Raw genomic sequence first — 17,521 nt, forward strand, 5'->3', positions numbered from 1 at the left:
TGAATGCGGTAAGTCTGATAGCTCCGTCGCAGGTAATGCAACCCAACAAGGAAGCAGGCGCAGATGAGATTGCCGCTTGCATGAATGATCGACGGGTCAGAGCAAGGGGAATAAGACAGAAGACGCGGACTTTGCGGTCCAGTCGATGCACGGCCGCCTGGTGTACCAGGCCGTGGTATGCTCGATGCTGACTTGTTGGCTCAGAACAATCAAACACTTTGCAGATCCATACCAACCGCTGGGGTGGAGAGCTTCAACCCAGCGCTCAGAGATTGCGATAATGTGGTTCTGACTCCTGAGGACAAATCACGATGGAGTCCTCGCATACCACATTCCACCCAGGGACTCGAGCTGGATAGCTGCAATGATAGAGAGCTCGATCAAGGGCATGAAGAGCTAGCACCGACAAAGAGCTGAATTGCCTCCACCTGAGTCTATATAAGGATCTCTTCGCATCGCCTGTACCCGGTCTCTTTCTTCCCCATCAACCATCACACTCGTTGACAAGCCTTTCCTTCGAAGTACAATCTTCTCACTTCTCTTCAAAACCCAAATCACTCCGAGTTTTTTCACTCTCTCCAAACCAACCCCACAGTCACAATGAAGTTTACTCTGAGCGCTGCTGTCCTCGCTTTCGCCGTCTCCGTGGCCGCCCTTCCTCAGCATGATGCTAATGCTGCTGGCAACGGCGTTGGCAACAAGGGCAACGCCAACGTCCGCTTCCCTGTCCCTGACGACATGACTATCAAGCAGGCTACCGAGAAGTGTGGTGACCAGGCTCAGCTCTCTTGCTGCAACAAGGCCACCTACGCCGGTGATGTCACCGACATCGACGAGGGTATCCTCGCTGGTACCCTCAAGAACCTCATCGGTGGTGGATCTGGCTCCGAGGGTCTTGGTCTCTTCGACCAGTGCTCCAAGCTGGACCTCCAGAGTACGCAATGTTCTCCCTTCGAAGACTGGTCGTTCAAGCTGACATTCTCCAGTCCCCATCATTGCTATCGCCGTTCAGGATCTCGTCAACCAGAAGTGCAAGCAGAACATTGCCTGCTGCCAGAACTCTCCTTCCGATGCCGTAAGTTACTTCCTCAAGCCGTATGTTCTCTACTGACCGCCAGCAGAGCGACTCCCTCATTGGTCTTGGCCTTCCTTGCATTGCGCTCGGCTCTATCCTGTAAGCTACTCGTCGCTTGTGGTGTTGGCGCTCTTGGCCAGCGTTTGGAGATTGCATATGGCGGCTCGGGGTAGGGAGCAGGGTGCCGTGAATCTGCTGTTTGATAGATGGGGTACCTGTTGCTCAGATGTGTATCATTAATTGTCCCGTGTGGCACTCGGAGAAAGAAGATTGCACTGTTTTTTCCCTATACCTTCCACATGTGGCCAGACAGCATTTATCGATGCTGGCTTTGTCATACATAATTTAATGCATAGACTTGCCTCATAACCCTTTTCTCTGCCCATAAACCATGCAATATAGTCTGTGACCCTCATTATTCCTATGGATACCGCCACCATTTCTGTAACTCCAAAGCCACTTGAAGCCGCTCATGTGAATCACTTGGTGACTTCAAGGTCTGTAGTTGTGCACCCCACCGGTTTCCGCCATGGTTGATAATTTCAGAACCCGATGTACTGTTATAGTTGACCCATATAGTGGTCCATCGCCATTGTCTCCAGTCACTTCAAAGGACTTTGCTCCCAGCATCGAGTAGAATAGCTTACTACTCTCTGGTCGAAAGTGCACAAAGGAATATCGCATTAGCTTGAAATGCCCTTCTTTGCCAGAAAGTATACAAGATTAAGTCATTGTAAAGTATGTATATATATCAAAACACAAGAGAAGAGAGATGTAACAAAACGGAAGAAGAATCTAATATCCACAAGCAAAACACACTACCAAACCAGGCCCCCCTAATGACCACAGGAACACAGACCCCACAACCGCAAAAACAGACCGAAACCAAGAGTCAAACAAACCCGGACTCCAAACTCCGTTACTCGCAAAAAAGAGGGCCCTTGGTGCTGCTGGTATTGTTCCCGTAGTCGTTGCCGCAGTCATTGCTCCATCTCCGGACCCCCAGTCGGATCGTGGGGAGGATCGCGGCTCCCATCCGCCTTTCTTTCTTGACGATTGGATTGGGCTTCTCCAACTCTACAGTGGCTGTTATCGAGGAGCTCAACGACGACGAAGAGCGGCAGGATAAGGCTGTGGAGGGTCGGTTTGGTGATCTGGGTGGTAAGGGCCACTTCAGGCTGTTGATGCGGAGGGTGTTGATGTTGTTGGTTGTGGTCGATTGCAGGAGGTTGATGATGTCGACCAGAGACTTTCTGGAGCTCTGGCGCCAGGTCGAGCTGCGTTTGGCGTCTCGGGGTGTTCCCGAGTCTTGTTCCTGAGATGATTTCTCGGTGGGATCCTCGCATGATGTGGTGTTGTCCGCGTGTGCAAAGTCGTCGTCGTCGTCGCCGTCGTCTTCCTCGGGGATGTTCTCTATCATGCGGCTTTTGACCTCTGGGAGCTTCGCGGCCTTTGGGGGCAGTGTGGGAATCTGGGGTTCTTTGCAAGAGGCTTGCTCCTGCCGGTCGTGGGTTGCTGTCGGGGCGCCGCCGAGATCCATATAGATGACTTTGACGTTGGCGCCTTGTTCTGAGTCTGCGTCTCTCTCCTCGACTGGTGAGATAATAGGTCTCTGTTTCTCGTTCTCCTGGATTCCGTCATGGTCATTGACGGGCTCCTCAGGGCAAATGGTCGTTTGCGAATCGACTGCTTCAACGATCCGAATTGACATCCTCTGAGAGGACTTGCTGGCTACGGTTCCTGACGCTGCCGGAGAGGCTTGAGACGCTTCGGCCTCTGGCGGGACGCCATTCTGCTCTTGAGCCGGAAATTTCAGCGGCTTCCGACGCTGGACACACGGAAAGATCGACGATATCAAGTCCATGCTTGCAATGAGGGCCCCGTTCATGGATTCCGAAGACGATCGAGGCACAGTACACTCTCTGAGGGAAAACTCTTAGTCCTTGAAACTGACGTGGATGAATCAGATGTAGTCGAGCTACAGCTACGTCTATGGACATATATAGATGCCTCTCGTCACATCTCACCAGTGGCCACAATGTCAACAAACAAATTAACCTTCTGTCGGACGCTTGAGACATTATCTCAGGCTGATACATGGTTCCATCCATTTGATATCTGATTACTCAAACGATTGGAGCTTTATGCTCGGCGTAGAGTGTAACACGAAGTAAGGACCAGAGACATGTTTAAAGTCTATGGCTTCATTTGCGTGATTGTGAGTGAGCTCTACTCGAGAAAAAGGGCAAATGTACATATTGGTATATGGTTGATCTTAATCTTATGACTTTGCTGAGTTCCAATAGATGCAATGATTAGTTAGGTATGGACATTACACTGAATCCCTTCTACTCCATTTGATCCAGCTTCTTTGGAACACGCGACACTTCTTACGTCATTCACACATCTGTGATTCAGATAGCGCTCTTGCTTCTCTTTCACTCGATGCTCTGAGAAAGTCACGTTCGCGTCCGAGATAAATGTCCGCCAGGACTCAGGGCTATTGTCCGCCGCGCTATGAAAGGGAGGCAAGGGATAAGCTCCGTGCATTCTCAAGTAAATATGGAGACCCCAGAAATATTGAGCCAAAACTCCTTACATTCCGGAGGAAAAGGTTTAGCTACACTAGGATCAACAAGGAAAGACGCGGTCCAGTCTTCATCTCCCTTATATTGAGGATCTACATTCCTGGTACCAATGACAAACATCCATGATCCAACTATCCCAAGGTAGATTGCTGAACATACGAAATATTGCAAGAGAGCTAGATGGGCCAGCCTCACAGCTTGCTTTGGCCTGCGGTTGCCGTGTGCAACGACCTGGACCGATCGATGGCCACGACGGCCTCTTTCTCAATCCGCTGCAGGAGATCCGCGCACGTTGGGATGTCGTGAATCAGACCAATGACTTGACCAGCGGTCCATACCTGCGAATCAAACCCTGTTAGCTCATGGAATCCCGGCGTAAAGAACAAGGGATGTAAACGGAAAGGGGGAAAAAGGGGGGGGAGAGGATAAGAACTTACACCGTAGTCGACGTCGCCGTTCAGGAACACCTCACGGCCTCTCTTGCCGCTAACAAAGGGCGCGATCTCGGCAAACTCGCCTGTCTTGCTCTCCCTCTCGACCTTCAGTGCCTCCTCCGTAACCTTGTTCTTGAACAGACGGGTGGTGTTCCTCCACCGTCTCAAAACAAGGTTGGTGTTGTTCTCGTCCGACGCCACGATGGCCTCCTTGACCTTCTGATGGATGGGCGCCTCAACAGTGCACATGAAACGAGTACCCATGTTGATACCTTCCGCACCGAGCGCCAGCGCGGCCGCAAGACCCTGTCCGTCCGCGAACCCACCCGAGGCGATGAAGGGAACCTTGAGCTCCTGGCGCGCCCGGCTGAGCAGGATGAAGTTAGTGATGTCGTGCTCGCCGACGTGGCCGGCGCACTCGAAGCCGTCGATGGAGAGGAAGTCGACGCCCAGCTTCACGGCGGACTTGGCGTGGCGGATGGTCGTGCACTTGTGCAGGATGATCGTGTTGGCCTTCTTCAGCTGCGAAATCACGGGGCCGGGGTTGTTGCCGGCTGTCTCGACGATCTTGATGCCTTCGTCGATGATGACCTGTGCATAGGCGGCGTAGTCTGGGGGCACGAGGGCTGGGAGGAGGGTCAGGTTCACGCCGAAGGGGTTCTTGGTCATGGTCCGGCATCGGCGAATCTCTTTGCGGAGGTCTTCGGGGGTGGGTTGCGTGAGTGCAGTGAGCTTTGTTGAGTTAGCTATTGTCTTCCAGACTCGATGTGTCGAGGGCTTCGTAGACGTACAATTCCCAGACCACCTGCGTTGCTAACCGCCGCAGCGAGCTCTGCGTATCCAACCCATTGCATACCACCCTGTACAACAGGGACTGTAAATCCATTAGCAACCCGAGCCCGTTTCAACAACTCCCAGTCCATGCAACTCACTGGTAATGCCCAGTTTCCTCGTTAACGCAGTGTGGAAAGGCATCTTGTTGCGGAGAGGAGCCAACAGAACGAAACACCACTATCAAGTTCTAAAATCGAAAAAAGGTTGAATTCTTCTATGCCAAAGTCTTCAGAGAAATCTCTAGAAAAACAGGAAAGAAGCAGCTATTAACATAAGTTGACCACCTCGCTATGCTGAGAAATCGACCCCGTTGTGCTTACAGGCTGTGTAACCGCGGGCGTGTGGGGAGGGCGAGTTGCCGAGGTCGAGAGATGTCGGCCTGCGGTTTGTCGGCCAACGATCCCTAATTCGGAGGTATCTCCAGATGGGCCGATTATGTTTCGGATGTGGGATGTGGTATGTGGGAATAGACCCAGAGCTAACCTTGCTCTTTTAGGAGTGCCTTTCTTCTGATGAGATGATCGAATAATCATGTTCTTTGTACTCCGTGCTCTGTAGTGGATCACCTGAGCTCTCCGCATGTGATCCGGGGATTTTGTGCGGTGCATAAACTGCATAAACCACTTCATTCAACAATGTTACGAAGCTATGGAAGACCCAATATTTCCAATGACTTGGTTGATTGCTATAGATGATCATCAGAGACAGTTGTAGATATAGATATAGACCGAAAGAGTTTGCCAGACGGCGAACCAAGAACGCCATGTAATGCAAAGATACATCAGAAAAACTGTTTTACGACACATCCTTTCCCCTATTTGGCGCCCATTTGACTGGCCAGCCAAGTCTCATGTAGCTTCTTCTGTCTCTCCCAGTCCTTTCGAAGCTTCTTCGCCCGACTCTTTGTAATCTCCTCGCCTGCAGCATCGCGAGTAGGGATACCCTCTTCATCCCAGGCGCTGTACTCGTTGGTCCGGAACATCTCCAGGTGGCTCAGTTTGCCCTTCTCCATTTTCTTGAGAGCTTCCTTCTCCTTGTTCTCCTTTTCAATCTGCTTCTGCCGCGCCCGCGCTGCCTTTTCTTCCCGGGCCTGGATCAGTTCTCGGGTAACAGGGCGGACCAAGGCGGGAAGGTTTTCCCGGTCTTCAAGGTAGATGCCCAGATCGAACAGGTCGATGTCGCGGACGCGATCGCATAGAGCCAGGATCTCCTTGCCAATCGACTCAGATTGCTGGAGAGAGGACACCTTAGTGCGGAAGTTCGAAAGAAGTTCGGCATAAGGTCTTGCGGATTCAGTCTCGCCCTGCTCTGGCACGGTTCCCTTGTTCACAATCTCCGCAACAGCCTCAGCAGTAACCCCCTCCTTAGCCCGAGCAGCCTGGCGGAGAGAGTCACGCATGCTGGAGAGCGGATACAGGAAAGGCTTGGCTTCTTCAGGCACATCAATACCTGACCAGCCAATCTCTGTGCTGTCGGCGGTCGCGCTGCCATTCAGACCGAAGATATTGACCATCGAGGTCACCCACCGTGCAACAGCCTCGACATCCTTGGAATTGAGTGTAGACTTGTCGGCGCCGTTGTACTTCGAGATCAGTTCAGAAATCGCCCACATCGCTCCCTGCGTATTGAAGGAGTCGCAGAGATGATCGTGAGTAGCCTTCTTCGCAGCCTCCAGAGCGGCAGGAAGCGTGGTGTCAGAGCCCGATGTCTGGCCTGATAGAGTCGCAGGATCCTTCATTTTGATGAAGAAATTGTTGACTTTGTCCTCCCAAGAATTTCCAGCACTGACGAGTTCCTCTGTGATTTCAACGCCGTCCCTCCAACCGCCGAGCAAGAAGACAATTCTGAGACTGCGCGGAGTCCACTCCTTTTTCTCTAGTGCCTCACGGATGGTTGTGAAGTTCTTGAGCGACTTCGACATCTTTGACCCTTGAATCGACAGATGACCCATATGCAAGAAATAGTTCACCCACTGGTCAGTGTGTGAGTGGCCATGGGACCAATAAGCCTCACTCTGCGCCAGCTCGTTGTCATGGTGGGGGAAAGCTAGATCAACCCCTCCCGAGTGAATATCCATCTGCTTACCAAGCTTGGCCGAAGCCATCGCAGAGCATTCAATGTGCCAACCCGGCCTGCCCCGACCCCAGGAGCTCGTCCAGCTGGGCTCACCAGGCTTCGACGCCTTCCAAAGTGCAAAGTCGGAGGCTGAACGCTTGTCCGTTGTCTTCTTGGTCAATGCGCCTTCTCCCTCCGCGAGCAGCTTGTTATCGGACCGGCTCCAGGGCTCAAGCCGGGCGTAGGGGTGCCCGGCATTCTCAAAAGCAGTAATATCGAAGTATACCGAGCCGTCGTCTGTAACGTAGCCAAACTTGTTCTCAACGATCTTCTCCACAAAGTCCGCAATCTCGGCACCATACTCGGTGACCCTAGTCAACTCGTCGGGGTCAAGGACGTTGAGATCGCGCATATCCTTCATGAACCGTTCCTCGTACTTCTTCGTCAACTTGGTGAAAATGGAATGATCGTCGGCATTGATCGAGGACCCCTTGAGCGAATCCAGATATTGGAGGAGAAGGTCTTGAGCATTTGTGTAGAAGGACTCGGCGAAGCCCTTGGGGGCAGTAGCCTGGTTGAGGCCTTCCGCCTGCGCGATCACCTTCGCAGCTGACGCCACGGTCTTGATGTGCATCTTAACCTTTGCCTCATCATCGCCCGCCTTCTCGTTGCCGGGTAAAGGTCCTCCATTCAGCACAGTCGCGTAGACCTTCTCCACCTCCTCGTGATACTGCGCCGGGGGCAGTTCGGGGGCCAGTAGCGGAAGATTCTTCTTCAAATAGGCGGTATATGCATTTCGCGCAACGTCCAGTACTTCGGCGTTGATTGTAGGGTGGGTGGAGACGAACTCGTTGAAGAGATGCTGCTGGCGCGCTCGGAGGATGATCTAGATGTCACTGCGTCAGCACAATGGCTAAAGCGACCAATGATAAAGTAAAGTCTTACACACCTTGTCATCAACATCTGTAATATTCATGATAAAATTCACATCGAAGTGAAAGTAGTCGCGCATGATACGCCGAATGATATCTGTGCTGACATAGTTCCTGGCATGGCCCAGATGCGAATCATCATAGACAGTCGGCCCACAAGCATACCAGGTCACCTTCTTTCCTTCAGGGTCAATTGGAATGAATGGATTTTTGGATCGCGTCAACGAATTCCAGATCTTCAGAGGTGGTAAGCGAGATTTGGCCTCGGGATACTCTGTTGGTTGCCGCCATGGCGGCTGCTGGCGCGCGGTGGCCATGGATCTAGAAAAAATCAACAGAGGAGAAAGGAGCGACAACCGGGCCTTTGAGGGATTTGCAAAAGAGGAGACCGAGAGTGGGATACGAGAGAAGGATATGGGCATCAAGGACGGAGGGGAGAAGAGGAAGATGGGATTTGGTACGACCACCTAAAACGAGGGGGAGGGGTTGAGCAACCTGACAACTATCTACCTACCAAGGGGTTCAAACTACCTAACTGGGTGACTCATGGAAGCCTGAGAGCCTGAGGTTGAATCTGAATGGATGGGCCAAGAGTCATGCAGCGAATCAGAGCCCAGAAAGTGACAGCAGTTGCTCGCCCTCACATCTAGCCCTGAGCCCTAAGCCCTGAGTGTAAGCTGTTTCGGGTCTAGACCGCATCGGAGATTCTCCAAGGCTTGTCGCCGCTGTAGTACTAGTAGTTTAGAGATGAGGACTTTCAATGATTGCTCGAGGATAGAGATATATCAGTCCAGATTCTTTCCTTAACGACCTTTGTACCTCCTTCGCCGCTCCTCTGCGATTGCAGGCAGTCGCAATGGGCTCCCCATTCCTCAACCACCGCCTTCGGTCTGAACTGGGTGATCTTGCTTTACTTCATCTCCGCAGAGACCAGACCATCCCGACTATACTCAAACTACAAGACGACGAAAATCAAGGTTACAAGGAGGGAAAAGTCACCAACACCCGCTTCGGGTCATTTCCGCACAGCACGCTTATCGATCAACTGTGGGGATCGCAAATTGTCGCCTCCGTAGTAGACACAGGGTCCCGGGGGCGCAAGAATCAGCCACCCAAGAAGCGCAAAGCGGATGATTTGGATACCCCGACATCGAACAAAGAGGAGGCGCAATCTTCGCCTGGCACCCCTGTCGCGGCGGCCAGCGGGTTCCTTCATCTTCTATACCCTACACCGGAGCTGTGGACCGCGTCGCTCCCGCATCGGACGCAGGTTGTCTACACACCGGACTACAGCTACATTCTGCATCGGCTCTGCGTTCGCCCCGGGTGCACAATTATCGAGGCAGGAGCTGGGAGCGGCTCGTTCACACATGCATCCGTCCGCGCAGTCTTTAACGGATACCCCTCCGACGCACCCGCTGCCAAGAAAAGAAGGCTAGGCAAGGTCTGCAGTTTCGAGTTCCACGCACAGCGCGCGCAACGAGTCCGGGAAGAAATTCATGACCACGGCCTGGATGGACTGGTCGAGGTGACCCACCGCGACGTTTACGAAGATGGATTTCTCCTCGGGGACTCGAAAACCGGCAAATCGCCAAGAGCCAACGCGATCTTCCTCGACCTGCCCGCGCCATGGCTAGCGCTCAAGCATCTCGTCCGCAGCCCCCCTTCAGGAGCGGAATCGCCCCTAGATCCCTCCTCGCCTGTATATATATGCACGTTCTCCCCATGTCTCGAGCAAGCGCAACGGACGATCAGCACGCTCCGCGAACATTCCTGGCTCTCAATATCGATGGTCGAGGTGAATCACCGTCGGATTGATGTCAAACGCGAACGGTGCGGATTAGATTGCGAAGGTGTCCGGGGCGCGACCGTCTTCCCCAAGTCCGTGGACGAAGCCGTCGCGAAGATGCGCGTCGTCGAGGAACACTCGAAGAAATTCCGCGAGTCTCTCCTTCAAGAGAGCGACGATGAAGGCACCGCCTCTGACAAACCAGCAGCAACCAAGCCAGAGAAGATAGAAGTCGAAGAGAAACCCCTACACGACATAACGCAGCACCCGGGCACAACGGCAGCTCCATCCTCGACCCCATCGTACAACCTCGGCCGCCTGGTACATCGCACCGAGCCGGACCTGAAAACGCACACATCGTACCTCGTCTTTGCTATTCTACCCCGCGAATGGACAGAGAAAGACGAGCAAAGGTGTCGGCAGACCTGGCCTGCTCACAAGACGGGGGGATCACCGGACGCAGGAAAACCGAAAGGCAAGAAGCAATTGAAAAAGGAAGCGAAGGAGAAGGAGGCGCAGGAAGAGGCACAAAAAGCAGAAGCTCCTGCGCGGCCCCAGAAAACCCAACTATAGATCGGGATTGTCGCTATTGTGATATAATCTAGACGCTTGAGTCAATACCAAGATGAATGATCAGGCACCTCATGATCCTGACTCCATGTATGCCATAAAATTTGGAGGATCTGGGATGATCCTAATATATGAACATGGGATCCTGATGAATATGCGAGTGTATGTCTATGTACAATGAGAATCAGTGCATAAGAGAATTGTACCCTGTGGGCGCAGCGCAAGAGTTTGAAAAGTTCAACTAGAATGTGCCAATGCATTTAGAATACGGTATGAGTGAGGAAATGGGCTCAGAGTCATGGGCGATATAAATGTGGACAGAAGCAGAGCATTGTAGGAGCAGGCATAAGACATGCATCCTTGAAGCATCGCGAATTGTTTCTGATGACGAATGGCGTTGTGCCTTAGAGGTTGTTTTCTACCTTGAACTTGTCCCAGGCCTCGTTCAGGACACCAAATACTGCCCCTGCGATCATGCGCTGCTCGGTCGTGGCGTCGGTAGGAATCTAGCCCGTCTTAGCTGTGGTCTCTTCACCAATACCGCAAAACACAACATACCTTGTCAGGATGCACCTTGGCAATCCCCTTCATGTACTGCACCTTGACTTTATTCGGCAGAATCAACTCCGACATGTTGATCTTCTTCCAGCCTGCTTCCGGCCACAGGACTGTGTCCAGGCTAGCGAGCAGTGCGCGAAGGTTGTCCTGCTTCCCGCCCTTCCAAGCGTTTAGCCGCGCATCGACGCTCTCACCGAGGGCGAATTTTTCCTCGTCCGCGCGCTCGGCTGCCTGGTTGGCCGCTCGCAAACGGCTGACAGCCTCGGAGGATCCGCCCGTCGACGGCGAGCCACCTCGGAGGTCGTCCAAGGCCGACGGCTTCTTCGGAGCGGGTGCTGGGGGTCGCTTCGCCGGCGCGGAAGGTTTCGGTGCGGGTTTGCTGATACCAGCAGCTTTCTCACATCTGTTCCGGCCTTGGATACTAGTACTTCCGCCATGGCCGTTCTCGACCGCCTGTCTCCATGCCTGAGCGGCATCGGCCCAGCGTTCTAATTGTTCCAGAGCTTCGGCTTTGCGCATCAAGGCTTTGCCGTAGAAATCTTTCATTGGCTTTGTCGTTTCGCCGTTAGCGAGATCAATGGTTTCGGCTTCTCCTTTTGAGGGGCCAATCAGCTCCAAGATGGCGTCCGCATCACTGATGGCCACTTTCGGCTCGCCGACCTTTAAGGCTGTCATCGCACGGTTACTGCGGATGATGATGGTGATAGGATGCTTATCAGGTAGCATCGTGAGGGCAGACGTGAAGGCATCGTGAGCTGCGGCATAGTCACCTCTTTTGTATGCCTCTGCGCCTTTCTCACGATGCCGATGAGTCGATGTGAGACTTTCCTGTGACAGCTGCGGAACGACTCGGGGAGGAGCCTTCGCGCGAACAGGAAGAGGTTTTGATGGTGCAGGTGGCTTTGAAGATTGTGCTGGGGGCGGAGTCGGCCGCGATCGGTTGGCTGGCGGTGTTGGTGCGGGAGAGTCGAATAGATCTACATTGGTCTCAGCAGCAGATGGTTGCGCAGCAGGCTGTCTTCTTCTAGCAGGGCTAACATACGCTTGTGCCGTCTGCTCTTCAACCAGGTTTTTGGTCACACGAGACTTGGGATTCAGTAATTCGTTTCTCAACTGCTGCTGCATGAAAGCGGGCTGCGGGGTATGCGCCTCTCCAGCTGGGGACTGTTGGCTCCGTAAGCCATTGCTATGCGTTCGCGACGAGGGCCTTTCGCTGACTCGGGATTGGTTACGAGTTGGGCCGGGAGCAGCCCCAGCTTCAAGGAGAAGAGCCTCATCTGTTAGAACCTCGGGCTTCCTGTGCGAAGTTTTAGCAGCCCGGTCGACACTAGCAGCTGGCTGTGGCCAAGACTCCTGACGGGCCGAAGCTTCTTTCAGCCATCGCGGCTGGGACTGATCATGCTCTGAGTTGAGCTCATTCACGACCTGCTGAACCTTTTTGCTTCCCTGTTTCCACAGTGAATTCGCTGTTTTCAAGAAATTGTTACCAAAAGTAGCGGCAATCTGTGACGCATCTTTGCTTGTCGATGCTGGGGATCGATTGCTGGCACGGCTTCTGGATTGCTCCTCTCTCATCCAGGAAGGAACGTCACGATCTTGTCTTAAGCTCCGTTCTCTGCTGCGTTCCTGGTGGTCGAAATCGCGATCGAGGGCCGGTGCTTTATTTCTCGATTTCTGACGAGCTTCTTCATGTGCCTGTGTCAGAAGCAGACTCACAGCAGCTTGGACGTCGGTTCCAGACGCCGTTGCCCGTAGTGCCTGGCTGGCCTTGTCTGCGGGAAAGCCCATGTCTACAAGCTCTGCAATCGCTCGATCGACACCGTTTGACGGCTTGGGGGAAGGCGCATGATCTTCATGGATGACCGGAGATGCGGGTTTCGGCGATGGCTCGGGCGCGGGGCGAGAGACCTCAGAAACTGGCTTTCCCAGCAAGCCAAGGAAGTCATCGTCGTCGGTCTGAGCGGGCTGCGGGGTTGCTGTTGGCCTCGACTTTATCTGATTGAGGCCAAAAGGATCATCGTCGACCTCCTTGAATGACATCCCACCGGTCTGATGCAGCTGCGCCGCCGCGATAGAGGCGCTCTGCGCGATCTGCGGCGAGGGGCTCGGGATCGGGATCGGGAAGTTCGTCGAAGCATCTACAGGCGCAGAGGCGTCGAAAGCAGCAAGAAGATCATCCTCATCGGCGGACGGAGATCGCTGCGGTACAGGACTTGGTGTCGATGCAAAGGGATTCTTGTTCCCGGCCTTCTCCAGTTTATCCCAGAACTGAGCATTTTGCCCCCCGAATTGCGATTCAAACTTGGACCTGTTCTCTGCTTCCTTTCTGGCGCGCTCTTCTTGCAGCCTCTTCTGTTGCTCGAGGAGAGATAGTTTCTTATTCGCATTTGACGAACCAAATGATACAAGATTTGCAAAGCTGTCGTTGTCCGGGGTCGCCGACTTGGACGGTGGGTGAGACGGGCCGGTGGCAGAGAGGGGGGTAGATCGGCCAGAAATGTTATTGCGCGCCACAGTAGGAAACGCGAATCCAGAGCCCAGAGGCGGGGGCTTCTGAGCGTTCGTCGATGAGTTGGACGTCCAACTCAGCCCGTTCAGATCGTCCATTGTGATTGTGTGAAGAGGAATGACAAGCGGAGGTCTGGAGGGGCGGAATTAGGATAAGGATAGACGTAGATGACCCATGATCTGATCTCACCATTGAATGCCACCAGGGCCGAGTGAGCTGATTGAGCACAAAATGAACAAGAACGTGCCTCGGAGCCAGCGCGATCCCCTACCTGTCACCTACTGCCTCCTCAATGTCGCCGTCAATTGCCCCCTGCGGATCGAGACCGTACCCGGCATTGTGGCTGAGGCAGCTGAGGTGGCTGAGCGGCGGCTCATGTGGCTCATGACATGACAACGTGACCTAATGGCACGTGCAATCCTTGGAGGCTTGGCCTGTACAGAGAACCTCAGGCTTGATTTCGTCCTTCGGCAGTTCAAGTGTGTTACCATACCGTACCAAACTTACCGGTGCCCACAGCACGGCTCAGCAGTTTTAGCAAATACCTTAGCGAATAGCGATTGATTCGATTCAAGCCTTTCGAGAGGGTCTCGATGTACTCTATTATTAATAACAACTTTGCGACTCGAGGGATGCTCATTCAAAACTTGTTAGCTGAGATTCCCTCAAAACTCTGGACCTAAGCTATTGCTCGATGACCAACTGTGGGGAGCTGGTAGCCCATACCAAAGTCAGGTGGTACGGTCATACCTACATGTCTTGATGGACTCGCCGGGCAGAGGCATTGTCGTATGGACTATGGACTACGGTACGGTCGGTTCACCAGCGAGATGAGAGAAACTTCATCAACCCATTATTTGGCATTGCAAGTTGTCGACTTAGGGTGAGTTCCAACCTAAAATACCAGGTACCATGGTACACAAAAATACTATCAAAGTCAGATCTGGTAAAAGGACAGATGACGCTAAAGATACTTGACAATCCAGTTCCCACTTTCAGTTGACCGCGGGATCAGCAGTACACGGAGTGTGTAATAGTGCAGTAGTGGACTGAATTACAACTTACGACTCAACTTTTTCTTCTCATGAGGCACATCATTGGCTGCCAGGTAAGCGATGAGCGAAAGCTACTGTGTACTCAATACTCCGTACGCTGAGTCTGTACCGTCAAAGTACAGGAGGATTGCATGGAGACAAGGGTGCAGAGCCAATAATGACTTCATGCTGTTAGTTGTCTGCCATCTTGTCATGTTCCTTGCACCATCTTCTAGTCTACGTCCAGCATTTCGAATGTGAGTGAACATCTCCGACACTAAGATTTGGAGTTATATCCTGGTGTGACGTGGCATGCGTTCCTACATTAGAGGACTTGGTCTGCATGATCACGCAAATGACTACCAATAGAATTACGTCGAGCTTTGCTTCGACCAGGGGCATTGACATGCTTTCATGTCGACTGAACTGATAGAGATGGGGGCCAGAATTGTGGTTGATGATATAAACACTTTGCCTTTCAAGAGCCAAGTTTGCCAACAACAGAAAAGACGTGCCTGGCAAGCGACAATCTATCACTCCAACCATTTTATATGTCTTCAGGATGGCCCTTCGCAATTAATGGTAGATGGAGTCGCTGCTATAAAGTCAATCAAGTAGCGGGGTAGCAGACTTGAACAAGAACACGGCTCCAAGACTGAAGCAAGTCAATTATTCGGGTTCCGTCTTTTTGCAAAACAACTAAGATAGAGCCAGTCCATTCGGATTCGATTCCCCTCAGTGGTAAGACGGATGATTAACCCATTTGATATGGAAGGTTGGAGACTAAGGGACTGAGCCTCTGAGGGGTGAACCTGAGACGATGGAGGAGCAAGAACTAGTCTAAGAAGCACATGCAAGTCGAGAACAACCCCTCAGAGACAGAAGTCAAAGTGAAACCCTTGGACAATTGGCAAATAAACTTGAAACCCGGGAGTCCCAGCAGTATGGCCAGGACCGTGTCTCCCGCGTTAGTCTTGACGCCGGTGCGTTGAGGTTTAAAGAGGAAGTCTAAGGGGGGTAAAGTGAAGCATAGCTATAAGCCATCTATGCCAGGAAGATGCACACGGCTTTATCAAATATCGCCATGGCCTTTGTACATCGCCTCGATCGGATTATTCCACCAAAAAGTTACAAAGAGAGTACGTAGCTCCGTACACCTGAGCTATTCCAGCATTGCAAGAGGCATGTAAACCAAAGGCAAGATACAAAGTCAGTGGTACAATACATACCGCTATACTCCGTAGCCTGTTCTCTGGAGTCTGCACTCCGTACTCCGTACTCAGTTCTGCGTATAGGCTATGGCCCGCCATCCTCATAGTGGGTCTGCTGAACAGTCTGCTTCGGCCGTTGTGTCTTCAATCATGATTGTCAGAGTAAGAATGCTATTATTTGCCACTCACCAGTCTACTGGAGTGGGGAGCTTGAGCTATCTTGTCAACAACAACAATAAGGAGGGACTCAGGGAGATGCAAGTAGCTTCTGGACAACAGGATGTGATTCTTGAATATTGACTTACTAAGCCCATAGCCAGTGGCGTCAAGTTCTTGTGGGGCTTGCAATTTGCGAATAACAATGGCGTTCACAGTCATTATCATTTTCATTGATGAGGACAAGTGTAAGGACTAAGAATCACAAAGTGCGAGATGGTGGCAATGATAACACACCAGCCACCAAAAATGGAAGTGCTGGAAGTAGTCTACTCCACAGCAGTCTAAGGATCCGGACCGACCAGGAATCTAGATCCGCTTTCCGTACCCTTGGGGAAAGAGGAAATGATCCGGACTGGTTTGAATTGGCGAAGGACTCCTGAATCCTGACCCATAGATAGATAGTCTAGATACGGAGTAGTGCCATAAACCATTACTGTTGGCCTTGTCCACCTAGTTGTCTGTGCTCATAGATACCGGCTCCCCTTGCTGTCGCTAACTGTTGTGGGTAAAAGAAAGTGAGATGCTAATGACCTAAGTAGTAACTAGTATAAGTTAGTAGACACTTGGATGCTGACGATGAAGTACAGTACCTTCTCCCTATGTAGATAGTCATAGACGTAAGTAGATAGTTCCTAGTCATTATTTTAGGCTGGTAGTCACAGGTGAATTATCATGCTTCCACTTAATGCGCCTCTTCTATCCAACATAATAAGGACTACAGTGACACATCTGCGGGGTTGATAATTCCAGCAGTAGTACAGTGACCAAGACAGAATGCATCAATCATACCAACGTCGGAGTCTGCCTGATCCGGACAAAAAGTAAGATTTAAGACCTACTTAGATTCGACTTTTGTCTACAAAATGCGCAGGTAAATTGTTCTGTATCCTTTTGAGTTTCTCCTTAGTATGTACTCGGGTCTTCCGCGGGGCAGAAAAATAGCCCCTCTTCCCTCTTGAAAGTCGAGTGAAAAGGAAGAATGAAAGAGATCCGTTGACATCAACACTAAATAATTCATCCAACAGCTTCCCTTAACTTTGCTGGATTCCTCCTTTTGAGTTCTTCTGCCTTACTCTTCGCTCTTTTGCAAAATGGCAGAGCTCTCCACCAGTCCACCTCCCAAGTCCGATGGTCGACCTACGGGCGTGCTAAAGTTGCTCCTACTTTTTGCTCCAATGATTGCACACTCACAAGTGCTAGTCCTAAATGACACTAGATAAAATGATAAATATCGTACCTAAACTTCTCTAACTCCTCCTAACGCCGGATCCTCCTTCAAAAAATGTTCCAGTCACCAACCCGCCCCGCTTGATCAATACGCCGTAGAGTTACTACTAGTACTAAGGTATTATCATTTCTACCTATTATGATTTATATTTCCCGGCTTCTCCTGTGTCTTAATTGATCTTGTTATTATTAACTATTTTTCATATTAATATTTTTTTTTTGTTTTGTTTTGTTTTTTTTTTTTTTTTTTTTTTTTTTTTTTTTAAAATTTTTTTTCCAGGGGAAAAAAAAAAGATGGGGGGGAACATTTACCCCACTATCCACCAAAACAACCCAAACCCTTTAAAAAAAAAACCTTCCTACCTCCCCTCTCCCCCCCCCCCCAACCAACTTTTTTTTTTTGGTACTTTCCCCTTTCCCCCTCCTGGTAAACTGCCCCCTTTCTTGCCTTCCTCTTTTTTTTTTCTTCTTTTCATTTTCCTTTAT

General features: G+C 51.5%; 6 protein-coding genes across 6 annotated transcripts; 2 read left to right on the forward strand and 4 right to left on the reverse strand.

The window, feature by feature from the left end:
- Window positions 1–600: 600 nt before the first annotated feature.
- On the forward strand, window positions 601–1,178 carry CDV56_105361 (hydrophobin family protein; the record flags this gene model as incomplete). Its single annotated transcript, XM_026758980.1, has 3 exons — window positions 601–934; window positions 987–1,075; window positions 1,122–1,178. The coding sequence occupies 3 exons, from the start codon at window positions 601–603 to the stop codon at window positions 1,176–1,178; spliced, it is 480 nt and encodes a 159-aa protein (XP_026612219.1).
- An 816-nt stretch (window positions 1,179–1,994) lies between these two features.
- Window positions 1,995–2,963, reverse strand: CDV56_105469 (uncharacterized protein; the record flags this gene model as incomplete). Its single annotated transcript, XM_026759088.1, has 1 exon — window positions 1,995–2,963. One exon carries the CDS (start codon window positions 2,961–2,963, stop codon window positions 1,995–1,997), a length of 969 nt encoding a protein of 322 aa, XP_026612220.1.
- Window positions 2,964–3,854: 891 nt separating this feature from the next.
- Window positions 3,855–5,072, reverse strand: CDV56_105608 (NAD(P)H-dependent flavin oxidoreductase; the record flags this gene model as incomplete). Its single annotated transcript, XM_026759227.1, has 4 exons — window positions 3,855–4,001; window positions 4,101–4,829; window positions 4,889–4,971; window positions 5,030–5,072. 4 exons carry the CDS (start codon window positions 5,070–5,072, stop codon window positions 3,855–3,857), a joined length of 1,002 nt encoding a protein of 333 aa, XP_026612221.1.
- Window positions 5,073–5,745: 673 nt separating this feature from the next.
- CDV56_105751 (cysteine--tRNA ligase) lies at window positions 5,746–8,235 on the reverse strand (the record flags this gene model as incomplete). The annotated part of the gene is made up of 3 exons (XM_026759370.1): window positions 5,746–6,549; window positions 6,721–7,872; window positions 7,936–8,235. The coding sequence occupies 3 exons, from the start codon at window positions 8,233–8,235 to the stop codon at window positions 5,746–5,748; spliced, it is 2,256 nt and encodes a 751-aa protein (XP_026612222.1).
- A 539-nt stretch (window positions 8,236–8,774) lies between these two features.
- Window positions 8,775–10,280, forward strand: trm61 (tRNA 1-methyladenosine methyltransferase subunit GCD14; the record flags this gene model as incomplete). The annotated part of the gene is made up of 1 exon (XM_026759581.1): window positions 8,775–10,280. One exon carries the CDS (start codon window positions 8,775–8,777, stop codon window positions 10,278–10,280), a length of 1,506 nt encoding a protein of 501 aa, XP_026612223.1.
- A 401-nt stretch (window positions 10,281–10,681) lies between these two features.
- Window positions 10,682–13,442, reverse strand: CDV56_106095 (UBA/TS-N domain protein; the record flags this gene model as incomplete). The annotated part of the gene is made up of 2 exons (XM_026759714.1): window positions 10,682–10,783; window positions 10,836–13,442. 2 exons carry the CDS (start codon window positions 13,440–13,442, stop codon window positions 10,682–10,684), a joined length of 2,709 nt encoding a protein of 902 aa, XP_026612224.1.
- Between the last annotated feature and the right edge of the window lie 4,079 nt (window positions 13,443–17,521).

The sequence above is a fragment of the Aspergillus thermomutatus genome, assembly GCF_002237265.1.
Source record: "Aspergillus thermomutatus strain HMR AF 39 chromosome Unknown NODE_183, whole genome shotgun sequence".
Classification (NCBI taxonomy): Eukaryota; Fungi; Ascomycota; class Eurotiomycetes; order Eurotiales; family Aspergillaceae; genus Aspergillus; species Aspergillus thermomutatus.